General features: G+C 43.5%; 1 protein-coding gene across 6 annotated transcripts in view; it reads left to right on the forward strand.

Moving 5' to 3' along the window:
- Positions 1-11,467, forward strand: part of LOC138767483 (fibroblast growth factor receptor 1) — a 70,181-nt gene extending 58,714 nt beyond the window's left edge. For all 6 annotated transcript variants that reach the window (XM_069945013.1, XM_069945005.1, XM_069945035.1 and 3 more), the window contains 9 exons: positions 2,025-2,170; positions 2,462-2,583; positions 3,561-3,671; positions 6,084-6,274; positions 7,347-7,469; positions 8,077-8,147; positions 8,255-8,392; positions 8,729-8,834; positions 8,933-11,467. In XM_069945013.1, coding sequence (XP_069801114.1) covers positions 2,025-2,170; positions 2,462-2,583; positions 3,561-3,671; positions 6,084-6,274; positions 7,347-7,469; positions 8,077-8,147; positions 8,255-8,392; positions 8,729-8,834; positions 8,933-9,097 — 1,173 coding nt within the window. In that variant the 3' untranslated portion in view covers positions 9,098-11,467. The remainder of the gene's footprint in view (positions 1-2,024; positions 2,171-2,461; positions 2,584-3,560; positions 3,672-6,083; positions 6,275-7,346; positions 7,470-8,076; positions 8,148-8,254; positions 8,393-8,728; positions 8,835-8,932) is intronic.
- The last annotated feature ends 2,779 nt before the right edge of the window (positions 11,468-14,246 follow it).

Genomic DNA, 14,246 nt, shown 5'->3' on the forward strand with positions numbered 1-14,246 from the left:
TTGTTTATCTATAGAGGTCCCCTTTAATTGCTATTCTATTACCCAACATGTCATTGAATACAATGTTTCTTCTAAAATAACATTGAAATCCGATTCTCATTCAGTCTTGCCAGTAATGTATCATCCTCTGTAATCCTTATGGAAAAATTATTTATTTAAAGGGATTCTTCACATTGCATAATCCCTTCTTGTGTTAGAAGGATCTCTTGACAATAAGCCAACGGTCAGCGTCCCTCTGCTAAAACCCCAACGCTCAGCAATCTGTGGGGAGACCTGGCAGTAAGGGTATTATTACACTGTCCGATGGGGGCCCAATAACAAATGTAAGCGAGCACCGATCTGCTAGATCGGCGCTCCTTTACTGGGTCTATTACACGGCCCGATAATCGTTTAACAAGGGCTGCAGGGACATCGTTCTCGAGGTCCTTGCAGCCCTTGTTTAAACTTTATACATTACCTGTCCATGCTGCAGGGTTTCTCTTGTTCTCTGCTTTTCCCGGGTCCCGCGTGCACCAGATTTAGAGTGGCCTGTCTCAGCTGACAGGCCGCTCATTCAATCACTGGCCACGGCGGATCAGGGGAGAAGCACAGAACAAGAGGAGCCCTGCAGCCTGGATAGGTAATGTATTCTTCTTTGCATATTACACGTAGCGGTGGGTGGTCGGCGCCCGACAATTATAGGTCAGAACCTATATCAATGATCAGTCGATGACCGCGATCATCGGCTGATCGTTGTCTTTATTACACGAAATAATAATCGGCCGGATAGGGCCGATTTATCTTTCCGTGTAATAGTACCCTAAGTGTTCAGTTTCCCTGCAGCGCCACCACAGGGAAACGTTAAGTATTACACATTGCCCCTTCACATCAATGGCTTGTCTGGGTAATGCAGAACAAAGAGAGACACTGTTTTTACTTGTGTTCTGCTCCAATGAAGAATTAAGTATCCTTAATGGGGGGTCCTTTCCCTATCAAGAAAAGGCATCCGCTTTTTCTTTTTTAAATAATGTCCAATTTCGTTGATTCTATAATTGAAGTCAATGAAATGACGGCTGTTCTATACACTATGGGGAATATTTATCAAACATGGTGTAAAGTGAAACTGGCTCAGTTGCCCCTAGCAACCAATCAGATTCCACCTTTCATTTTCCAAACAGTCTGTGAGGAATGAAAGGTGGAATCTGATTGGTTGCTAGGGGTAACTTAGCCAGTTTCACTTTACACCATGTTTGATAAATATTCCCCATAGTGTATTAATAACCATTGTTCACAGTGGGCGTCAAAATAATCTTCATTCCATTTAATCGCAGCCATTATTGTGGACGTTTTTTTAAGTGATTAACACGCAGTACATTGATTTCACTCTTCTTTTCACTCTTCTTTTCACTCTTCTTTTCACTCTTCTTTTCACTCTTCTTTTCACTCTTCTTTTCACTCTTCTTTTCACTCTTCTTTTCACTCTTCTTTTCACTCTTCTTTTCACCGCTCTTTTCACTCTTCTTTTCACCGCTCTTTTCACTCTTCTTTTCACCGCTCTTTTCACTCTTCTTTTCACCGCTCTTTTCACTCTTTTTTTCACCGCTCTTTTCACTCTTCTTTTCGACTATATAAACTTTATCTTGTCCACGCTGTGTCCACATCTTCCTGCACGCCTGTTTTGAAATGACAGCTTTGTTTTATGCAATCCCTATACTTTCCCACTTCCTCCGTAACACCTCCAGGTAAATACTATTATCTCTGACTCATCCGCTAACCCAGATGCCGCTGGCCGACCTACTGACCACAGTTTTATTTCCAGCTGCTCTTTCCGTGTTTGTTTTATAACTAGGGCAAGTAGTGAAGTTTTACTCTGCAAATTGTAGATCATTTGGGAGGACTGAGTTCATAAATATAGAAGTCATCCCACAATTTAATATACGGGGTGTCTGTCCTCTAGTTTACTATTAGGAAAAACACATCTCCACCTCCTTATAAAACATGTAAGAACCATATGATAACCTGCTGGTTTTGATGTTCTGATACAGGTGTCTGCAGACTCAAGTTCTTCCATGAATTCTGGAGTTATATTGGTTAGACCTTCTCGGTTGTCATCTAGTGGAACGCCTATGCTGGCTGGGGTGTCTGAATATGAGCTTCCTGAAGACCCCAGATGGGAAGTAGCAAGAGACAGGTAAGACCCTAATCCACTGCATGTTCCTATACATTGTGTCACTGGTCATACTACCTTGTCTTAGAGGTGAGAGCGACTCAAGTGTGCTCGAGTGCAATTGCTCTATATTCGAATACCGGTGGCTGACGAAGTTGGATGCAGCCTAAGGGAGTCCTGGACTCCCTAGGGCTGCATCCAACTTTGCCAGCCACTGGTATTCAAATGCCGAGCAATCGCACTCGAGCATGCTCCAGTCACGCTCATCTCCAACCTTGTCCATCTACAGCTGGTTAACATTATTCTTCCTCATAGGTTGATCCTTGGAAAGCCACTGGGAGAAGGCTGCTTTGGTCAAGTAGTCATGGCAGAGGCCATAGGTCTGGACAAGGAGAAACCAAACAAGGTCATCAAAGTAGCAGTGAAGATGTTAAAATGTGAGTGTTTTGATATTTTACTGATTATTTTGGTATATTAGGTTTTATCTCCTTTCTATCCTTGAAGCTTGGTTCAGCATTGATTGACACAGGATGCGATGCCTTTTTGCTTAAAGGGGTTATCCAGTGTTAGAAAAACATGGTTACTTTCTTCCAGAGATAACACGGCTCTCGTCTCCAGTTCAGGTGTGGGTTGCAGTTAGGCTTTATTTAATTCAATGGAGCTCAGTTTCAAAACCTACACCCAAACTGGAGACAACAGTTGGGCTGTCTGTTGAAGAAAGCGGCTATATTTTTCTAATACTGGGTAACACATTTAAGCCCCTTTAAGGGTGCCCTCACACATCCTTTTTTGTGTGGCATCTTTCAGACCTCAAGAAAAAAAAAGATAAACTGACAATACTTTTTTTTTTTTCATGCATTTGTGTTTTGTGTTTTTTATTTTTTTTTTGTTTTTTTTTGTTTTCTGGCGTTTTTGACTATGCGTGAATGAGTTTTTGGTTTGTTTTTTTTTGTGCTGCCTTTTTTATTTCCCCCCTCTGCTATCACATAACCTAGTTGCTGCACCACATAAAGTGACAGGGATGCCAGGAAAAAAAGGTCATCTGAACAGTAATGGCGTTTTTGAGGCAGATCATAAACTTCCATTGAACTCCAGCTAACATCTGGCCGCTGGCATTTTTGCAAAAAAAAAAAAAAAAAACATGGTGTTTTTATTGGTGTTTTTCCAAGATTTTAAGGCAGTGTGAAACCAGCCTAGAACATTTTCAAGACCTGATTTAACCTGCATTATATAGTCTAATCCTATGCTGTGTTTTCCTGATGGGATACTGCTATGGTGTTATAGTAAAGCGAGTCGCTGTAATATTAGTGAGAGCCGAAATAGAAAGCTGGTGATAGGGAGGGGGGAGGACGACGGTGTGTTCTGTGTGCTTTTCTTCCATACTCTATCATTACCTGTTCCTTTCCTGTTTTAGCTGACGCCAGTGAGAAGGACCTCTCAGATCTAATTTCGGAAATGGAAATGATGAAGATGATAGGCAAGCACAAAAATATCATTAATCTTCTGGGAGCCTGTACACAGGATGGTGAGTTTTTGTAAAAACTAATGCATAGTAATAATAGAGGACTATGGCTTTAGTGTGAAGGGGAAAAAAAAAATGTAAGATTATTAATACTAAGAATCATGTCAACATGACTAAAGAGTGTCCACCATGCTCCGCACATACAGGACTACCTTCTCTAGAGTACTCCCGATGACTATGACGGTTCTTGGGTTGGTTTTCACCATCTTCACGAGCCAAAGAACGGAAATTAACTAGGGATGGAGACAACTGTCCCAAGCTATTCCTTTCTAAGGGTACTATTACATGGCCCAATGGGGGCCCGATAGTAACTGTAAACTGGACCTATTACACAGCCCAATTATCGTTTAACAAGGGCTGCATGGACATCGGTAACAATGATTAAACTGCTTACATTACCTATCCAAGGTCCAGGCTCCTCTTGCGGTTCGCTTCTTCCTGAGTCCCGCACGCTTAGCTGACAGGCCGCTCAGCCAATCACTGGCTGTGGTGGTCCCGGTCAGTGATTGGCTGAGCGGCCTGTCAGCTAAGACAGGCCGCTCTGAAGCTGCAGCGCATGGGACCCGGAGAGAAGCAAAGAGCGCAGGAGGAGCCCTGGACCAGAGATAGGTAATGTATGCACTTTGCAAATCATCAGCCGCCAACCGCGCACTGCTATTACACGTAGAGATGCGTGGTCGGTGTCCGACAATTATAGGTCCAAACCTATATCAATGATCAGCCGATGATCGCTGTCATCGGCTGATGGTTGTGTTTATTACACGGAACGATAATCGGCCAATTATCATTCCTTATAATAGTACCCTAACAATGGTGGAGGATGTGGGCAAACAAGCAACCAGCCCTCCAACTTACTAGTATCTGTTAGGGAGATTTATCAAACATGGTGTTAAGTAGAATTGGCTCAATTGCCCTTAGCAACCAATCAGATTCCACTTTTCATTCCTTACAGATTCTTTGAAAAATTAAAGGTGGAATCTGGTTGCTAGGGGCAACTGAGCCAGTTTCACTTTACACCATGTTTGATAAATCTCCCCCTATGAGTATATAGAGTACTAGTATGTCAGTAGTTTGTGGTTTTATGCACAGTATTGTAATATCCAGTAAATTACTACTTTTATTTTGTATCAAGCCGACGGGCATTCATATTCAGACATGAATCCTAACTTCAAGTGGTGCCTGAGTTCCTCAGTCCAGACACCTACAATGGCCTGAACTGAACCTCTACAGGGCTACTCAACAGCTTTTAGTGAAGGTCCACTTACCGGGGTCTATTGTCAGGTGAAGGTCCAAACTGAACATCATTAGTAAACTTGCGCTCCCCCAGTAGTATATAGTTCCCCTGTGCGCTCCCCAGGCAGTATATAGATCCCGCTTTGTGCTCCCTAGTAGCATATAGCCCCTGTTGTGTGCTACCCAAGTAGTATATAGACCCCCGCTTTGTGCTCCACCTCAAGTATATAACCCCCCCCTGCTGTGTGCTCCCCCAGTTATATAGCCCCCCTGTGCTCTCCCTCCCATATAGTATATAACATTAAAAAAAAAACACTTATACTCACCTGGGTCCGGGCGTCTCCTCTTCTCTTCCCCTTTTGTGGTCGCACTGCAGCGGTTACAAGAGGCCGCTCTCCCCTTGTCCTGGTGTCGGAGCTCCAGTGACGTCACTCGAGCACTGGCACCAGAGACACAGAGTGGCCTCTTGTGACCTTTGCGGCCACAAGAGTGACTGACAGTGCTGCTCCTGCGCGGTTACTATGAGCGCTTGTTACGAGCGCTCATAGTTACTGTGCAGAGGGGAGCAGCACAGCTCAGTATGCAGGTATACTGAGCTGCAGCAGGGGTCTGGACAGCTGGCCTCCGTGGTACGTTTTCGGACCAAGGTCCGCCAGTTGAGGACCCCTGCTCTACAGGATATGTGAAGTGTCTGATCAGTGGGAGGGTCAAACCTCTAGGACATCCATGATCATCAAAATGGGTGACCCATGTCCCTGCTGTTTTGTATGCATGTTCAACTGCCACCCCATTCATACAGTATGAAGTATACATGCCTAACTTACCCTCTTATTAAACAGAGGGACACAGGAGGCCCCTGTTCCCATGGTCAGTGGAGGCCCCAGTGGTCAGACTCCCATTGATTACACATTTCATGTATCCTGTAGACAGGGGATAAAATGCATATAAGGGCTTCCAAGAACTATCATTTATGTCCTACAGAAAACCCCAGGGAAGTGGTTTAGTATCATCATAAAAGTGTAAAATATGAAACAGGGTTGGGTGAATTTCGCATCGTCTAAAAGAAGACATTTCAGGACAAGACACAGAATCGTCTTCCGGAGGAAAAAATAAAAAGTTGTAACTATATCCAGATGGATCTGTCGTTTGTTTCTGATTATTTTTTTTGTCTGTTCCTTCTAGGTCCTCTATATGTGATTGTAGAATACGCCTCCAAAGGGAACTTGCGTGAGTACTTGCGTGCAAGACGTCCACCAGGCATGGAATATTGCTACAATCCCAGCTGTGCCCCTGATGAATTGCTCTCCTTCAAAGACCTTGTCTCCTGTGCCTATCAGGTGTCCCGGGGCATGGAATATCTGGCCTCTAAAAAGGTATTTTACAAATGATGAATTTGCTAAGTCAAAGTTGACGACCCTTTTTAATAGCCGCTGGGGCAATTTGCTAATGATCTTGGGTCCAGCTCCAGAGAGTTCTGGCTACATCAGCTAGAAGTAATTGCTGGTTGCTCATTTCCCCTACAATGACTACTACAATGGAAGTGTAGTGTTAGAAGCAGATATCTGTGCATGCTAGGGGTTGTATTCTTACTGGAGAAGACACAAGTGAAGGAAAACAATATGCACGTAAATATGGGCATCTCCTCTTTTTAAGAGGACCTGTCACCCCCGTGCCGGGGCAGAGCCCAGCCAATTCTCCGGTGGAGACCCTTATACTTACCCCGTGCACTAAAGTCCCGCTCCCGAGATATCGCCGTCGGAAGCCCAGCGCGCGCTCATCAGAGATGAGTCCGACGCTCATAGAGAATGACTGTTCCAGTCATTCTCTGAGCGTCGGACTCATCTCTGATGAGCGCGCGCTGGGCTTCCAACGGCGATATCTCAGGAGCGGGACTTCGTGCACGGGGTAAGCATAAGAGTCTCCACCAGGGGTCGGCCGGGCTCTGCCCCACCACAGGGGGGTGACAGGTTCCCTTTAAAGAAGACCTTGGCTTCTCTGAAAGTTTTCTGAGTTATGGGGTTTAGCTTATTTGCATATTCTTTACCTATGAATCATTGCCTGAAAATAAGAGATCTCTTCAATGAGAAACAATGCTCTCAGTCAACAAATATAAAAGTGGGAGCCAAAATAGAGTAAGATGGACAAAGGGACCATGCAAGCAACTGGGCCAAAGAATTAGTGGGAGGCTGACTTTTTTCAAGGTAAAAGATAGAATTCTGGTTACCTTCCACTACCTTTAGGGGGGGCCGTACATGTACAGATCCAGATGTATACGCAGATTCTCATGACCCTTATTGCCTGGGGGCTAGTTGATGATTCTCAGTGCTCCCCTTCAGTAGGTAACAAAATGTTAACGCTGAATTTGATGATTTCTGAACGTTCTGTTCATGCTGTAAACCTGTGATAAATTATACTTAATGTCCTGTTTCTCATTGTTTTGTGCAGTGCATTCATAGAGACCTGGCAGCACGGAACGTTCTCGTCACAGACGATAATGTGATGAAGATTGCCGACTTTGGCCTTGCTCGAGATATCCACCACATTGACTATTACAAAAAGACAACAAATGTAAGTGTTTTTGACTAGTCCTCATATCAGATGTGCATGTATTCGCTCTTGGTTATTGATGCGGGCTGGTCTTCTACATACCCTTAGCTGCCACATATTCACTGATATTTTTTTAGAAGTTTTTGTTTTTTTGAGGGTTATTTTTTCTAATTTTTTAATTTATAATTTATATTTTTAAATAATATCTGGAATCTTGCAGTTTTACATTCTGGCCACTAGGCCTAAAACTAAGCTGCGACTTCCTTGCCTGTACAGGTTATACCCCAGCAGTGTCCTCCTCCTATGAGGTGACACCAGTATATAGATAACAGGGGTTCACACACATGGCTCTTGCTTACAACTCAACACCCTCTTCCTGTACATTGACCTCTGTAAAGGTCACTGAGAACACTCAGAAGCCCTTTTTATTCCATCCTGATGGGACTGGGCCTGTCTATTGTTGCATGGTCCATGGTGCTTGCAATGTATGCAACATGCTTACATTTCATTAAATGCAGAGTTGGTTATAGCTGACCTGGTCATTGATGATCTTGAATGAGCAGAAATTACACCATAGACAGAATTAAAAACAAAGTTGGACATTGACGTTATTTATTTTTTTTTATAGGGTCGTTTGCCTGTAAAATGGATGGCCCCAGAAGCCCTATTCGACCGAATTTACACTCATCAAAGTGATGTGTAAGTACAATGTCAAGTTCTTACTCAATAGAGTTTACCCAGAAATCCTCCTTGTGGCTTTTTCGATATCGTAATACAAAAAAAATGACTATTGTGTTTTTCTCTAGGTGGTCTTTTGGAGTTTTATTGTGGGAAATATTTACACTAGGAGGTTCTCCATACCCCGGTGTCCCAATGGAAGAACTGTTCAAGTTACTGAAGGAAGGCCATCGGATGGACAAGCCAACAAACTGCACCAATGAGTTGTGAGTATAGAACTCGATGAGAAGTCTTCATATACAACTGTCCATATATATATATATATATATATATATATATATATTTACTTGCATTGACAACCAATGTACACCTTACCGATGGGTCACTGACCCCTTTTTCTAAAATTGTTTGCCCTGAAAGACTTTTTATTAGGATGTGTGCACAGTTACCATAAATGTTATAGGGATAGGGTTGTACTGTATTACACTACCTGAACCACTTGTAAAAACAAGCACCAATCTCGTTGATCGGCACCCATTCAATTAGGACTCTGGTGATCGTCAGTCCTGTAACCTTGTACCCTTTGTGCTGTTTTTTTGCAGATACATGATGATGAGAGATTGCTGGCATGCAGTTCCCAGTCAGAGACCGACCTTTGTACAACTGGTGGAAGATTTGGACCGTATTGTGGCCCTAAGCTCTAACCAGGTATGGAATGTCTGTCGAGGGAGGTGGGACAGCACCTGATCATTGCGTTGTCTTTATATATTAACTATATATATTAATGGCCCTTTCTCTTTTTGCAGGAGTATCTCGACCTTGTCATGCCAATCAGTCAGTATTCTCCATGCTTCCCAGATACACGAAGCTCCACGTGTTCATCGGGGGAAGATTCTGTTTTTTCTCACGATCCCTTACCAGACGAACCATGTCTTCCCAAATATGCTAATGGTGGACTTAAAAAGCGTTGATCACCTTATTCAAGGCCATCGCCACAGCTTATGGACACATGGTTGTACGCATTCCTGAAACCGAAAAACATTCAACCTGCTTCTTGATTTCCAAGACCCAATGGACCATTTGAGCCTGTGTCTTTAGTCTTACCTCATGCATTGATGGAACTCCTTTATATTTCAGATGTTCGGAATGGAGACTCAAGTATTACTTAAAGAGGACCTATCACTAAAATGATTACCTTTTGTTTTTAATAGCACATGTAAAAAATATATATATATATTTTCCAATATAAGTTACTAAAAAAGAAAAATTACCAAAACCTGAAAAGCTTATGTATGTTTTGAGCTTCATGCTTATGAGCGGAGTCTGCTCAAAAGGTCCCAGCGACCCCTGACTTGTTACACCGCCTTTCCATGATGCTATAGGTATGTAATCTTGAGACTTCAGCTAGGTCAGCACAGCAGGCATCTTAAAGTGGCTGATAGGAAACCTTGAAGAAGCTCCTAGGTATATGCGTAAAGTGTAAATAAGGCTTTGAAGTTGACACTGTGAGCAGCTATATAGGCAGGAGCACTCCAACTCTGGCAATCTGCCACACCGTGTCCTGCTCTTGTTAGTTTGCATAATTTATTCACTGTACTGCCTGCTCAGCCAACCACAGAGGCTTTTCATTGCATATGGCGCTGTCCCCACTGTGCTCTGATTCCTCACGGGGGATAGGGCTGTCCCCACTGTGCTCTGATTTCTCGCAGTGGATGACTATGTCCCCACTGTGCCGCGATTCCTCATGGTGTATGATGCTGTCCCACTGTGATTAATCATGGTGGATGGTGTGATTTCCCCCCTTCCCTCTAAGACACAGATCATATATGTTTCTATAGCAGGGGGGTGAGCCCATCAGGACTAGGCTATCATTGGAACAGGCCCAGAAGATACAGAGAACGGCAGCAGCTCCCAGTACAAGGAGCTGTGTGCAGAGCTCTGCAGCTACTCCTTACCAGTATGCTCAGACGTGTGTTTATTAACAATAAGTCAGGGATGCATAAAACATCCCTGACTTACTATTCCTGCTCCTATTTCCATAATGTCCTTTGTGAACAGCATAGGGCACCATCAAAGTCCCTGTACATTGCAAAGTGCGTAACCCTGATAAAACAAATGGTGAATCCTCTAAAATTTGATTTAAAAAAAATTGATACGCACAAGCTTGGAATACTTGAGCGTACAAATGTCAAATCTGGGGACGTGTCTTGTGGCTGAACTGCCAATTTCAGAAGGAGTTGTTTCCTTAGTGCTGCTCTTATACAGTGATAGGTTCTCTTTAACATATGGCCAGTGCACTTTTAGTAGTGACAGCACCAGAACATCTGATGATCTCATAGGCGCAACATTAGACGTGGTGGTTGTTTTTCTTTATGGGAAAACTCATCATACTACACACATTGGAATAAAAGCATCCGTCGGATTCTCGCCTTTTACGTGCCATCACAACTCATGGTCTTCTATGTTCACGTCACCATTCACCTCTGATCTGGAGTCTGTTCAGTGCATAGTGATCTCAATCCTTTCTACACATTAAGGGCATGCCTTAGCCATGAAGACGCTACAAATACTACAAAAATGACTGTGTGTGCTTTTGCACGAAGAGATTAGGAGAAGTCTCTACCCAGCTCGGTCCACCATTAGTTGAACTGTATGCCGAATGCAGACACACTGATACGGACGCCACTATTCTTCATATATTATGAATGTGTCATGTCTTAATAAACTGAAGGAATGTTAAAGCACCTACCACAAATGGACTGTGCTCTAATCTTGCACACTGATTTTATTCCATATTAAGTGAAATTCTGCTGGCCAGCTATCGGTACGAGCTAGATTCCAGTTTACCGTTTGTTTTCTCGATTGTTTGAGCCAGGCCTATTTTTCAGCTCTTAGCCAGAAGCCTCATGGTAGTGTAGTTCTAGTATAAGTGTAGCTCAGACCTACACCCAGGGGCAAAGTTCCAGAATAAAGGCCTAGGTCAGATCATCCTGAAAACATAAAAAAAAACCCTTTTTTTTTTTTTTTTTTTTTTTTTTACAGATTTCAAGCTAATTATGTAATATAAAAATGGTCAGCAGAATGGTTAATGCTTTCCTTGTGTATATAGCTAGAAATGTATAAATATGAATTATATATTTACATGTCTTTTTAAGAAAAAAAAAAAAAACTATTATGAAATATTTACCAGTTTGGTAGTAAATTGGCTGGTAGCTCAGTTGCTATAAACGAAAAAAAAAATCATCTATTTTGCTATGTTTTCAGTTTGTATTTTTTTAAATTATGTTCTAAACCTTTTCTTATTTCCAGTACAAGTCCCTTAATAAAGAGATTCGGCTTCATTTCCTATTTTTACATATGGTTTCAAACTGGTCATTATGGGTAGAGATGAGCAAACTTGGGGCCGAATTACACAATATTTTTATGTTAGCAAGCGTCGATGTGCTGGATCGGCGCTTGCTTACCAAGCCTATTACACAGCTCGATGATCCGCAGGGATGTCCCTGCAGTTTTTGCTGCATATATTGAAAATAGTAAAGTTGTACTTACCTCTCCATGCTTCCTGGTGTTGTCCTACTTTTCCCCACTCACCGGAGCCGCCGCTGGCACGTCTGAAGCAGTCTGGGCAGCGACATACAGGCCCACTGTGCCGATACAGGACAGTTAGTGGCTGAGTGGTCTGTTAGTGCCCAGACTGCTTCCTTCAGATGTGCCAGTGGCGGCTACAGTGAATGAAGAAGAGCAGGACAACACCTGGAAGCATAGAGAGGTAAGTACATAACTTTATTGTTTTCTATACACTTTCATCGGCTGCTAACCGTGCACCTCCTATTACATGGAGCAGGGCACAGTTGACGCCCAATGATTTTTTTTTAACTTTGTGAAAAACAACTCAGCTCTTCAGCTGATCATTCTCTTTATTACATGAAGTGGCATCTGATTGGGCACATAATCGCCCTGTGTAATAGGACCCTTACAGTAAGGGCCCTATTCACGGGACAATTATTGTTCAGTTAATCGTTAAATCGTTCGAATCTAAATGATAATTATTCGGTTGAATAGCAGTTAACGACTAACGACCGAACGAGAAATCATTGATCGTTTAATAAGACCTGGACCTATTTTTATCGTTGCTCATTCGCAAATCGTTCGCATTGAATAAGACATCAGTCAGTCGTTCGCAGTAGTGACGAACGCAATAGCGACGACAAGACGACCGCAAGAACGATCATAAGTAACAATTATCTTTCCATGTAAATGGGTGGACGATTTCAGGTCTTCCGCAAGCGGTCATTTGTATAGTTTATTGTTAATGATTATGCGAACGATAATCGTCCCGTAGAATAGGGCCCTAAGCCTGGTTTCACGCAAATCCCAACTATCGGCATTAGGGCTGCATCCATCTTTTCCAGGCTGCAGGAATCAAATGCTGATAGTTCGGGTTTAAGCGAACCCAAACTTACCATGAGTTCGCTCATCTCTAATTATCGGCCTAGTTCCAAAGGTTCAATTTATTTATTTTTTTTTATTTAATTTTATTGTATATAAGTATTTTTATGATATACCGTATTTTTCGCTTTATAAGACGAACTTTTTTTCCTCCCAAAGTGGGGGGAAAAACCAAGTGCGTCCTATAAAGCGAAGACGGCTCCCAAGCAGTGCCGAGCACCGCAAGGAAGCTGTCCCGCCCGACCCCTGTATTGCCGCTCACTATGCATATGCATAGTGAGCGGCCCTGAGCGACCCCCTCCGCCCACCCAGCCCGCCCCCTCCATCGCTGCTCAGCTGAGCCGATCAGAAGCCCGGAAAAGTGCAATGAGCAGCACTTTCCTGGGCTCCTGATCGGCTAAGCGGCGATGGAGGGGGCGAGCTGCTCCTCTCCCGACACTCCGGCCTCCCGTCATCCTCCGGCACAGGCAGCGGGGTACAGAGACGCTGCCTGTGTCCCGGAAGTGTTCTGCAGCGGTTGCAGGACACTTCTGGCACAGGCAGTCTCTCTGTACCCCGCTGCCTGTGCCGGAGGATGACGGGAGACCGGAGTTTTGGGAGATGAGTAGCCTGTTTGTTGTTTTTCTGGTCGCAGGGGGGATTGGGTACTATGGGGGGCACTATATGGGGGCATTGGCTACTGTATGGGGGCACTGGCTACTATGGGGGGCACTGTATGGGGGCATTGGCTACTATGGGGGGCACTGGCTACAATGGGGGGCACTGTATGGGGGCATTGGCTACTATGTGGGGCATTGGCTACTATATAGGGGCATTGGCTACTATGTGGGGCACTATATGGGGGCATTGGCTACTATGTGGGGCACTATATGGGGGGATTGGCACCAATCACACTGCTGCTATCTCCAAACTGTGACAATGAGCAAAATATTTTTTTTTTCTATTTTTCCCCCCTAAAATCAGGGGTGCGTCTTATCAAAAGGCGCGTCCTAAAATGCGAAAAATACGGTATATATGCATAAAATGGTCCTAGACCTACAGTATGTAGCTGCTCTTGTAATTTAGGTCAACCCACCCAATGGTATTTATCCTGTAAAAATATCTAATTTATGTCTAGCAACATTGGGGCTGCTGGGCTCCCCCCTCTGGTGCTGCTGCTGTTGCAATGGTGGTCGCCACATGGGGCTGCAGTATTTTTTTTTCTTTTCTTTTTTTTTTTTTAGTTAGGAGCCCACAAGTATCAGGAACCCTAATGTGGTGTGTGGGCTTATGCACTTTGATCAAAATGTAACTAACTCCTGATGTTAGTAGTATATAGAGCTGAGAAGCAGAGCGGTCAGTGATAAGTATATAGATGTGCTACCATGTCTGTGTTTTCTCAAGAGAATCTTTTATGAAATCTACTGTATTTCACCAGATATCAATTATATGGGAGCTTGGGGTTGTACACAGTACACAAGCCCGATTCTAGCTTTCCTTCTCCCTAAGGTGAAAACAGAAATGGTACAGAATGGGGAAGATGAGGGGAGTGTGGTGTGTAGATAAAGATTCTAGCACAGGGCTATGGAACCTTGGCTCTCCAGCTGTTGCAAAATTACAACTCCTATCGTACCTGGACAGCCAAAGCTAAAGCTTTGGCTGTCCAGGCATGATGGGAGTTGTAGTTTTGCA

Source organism: Dendropsophus ebraccatus, chromosome 1, assembly GCF_027789765.1.
Source record: "Dendropsophus ebraccatus isolate aDenEbr1 chromosome 1, aDenEbr1.pat, whole genome shotgun sequence".
NCBI classification, from domain to species: Eukaryota; Metazoa; Chordata; class Amphibia; order Anura; family Hylidae; genus Dendropsophus; species Dendropsophus ebraccatus.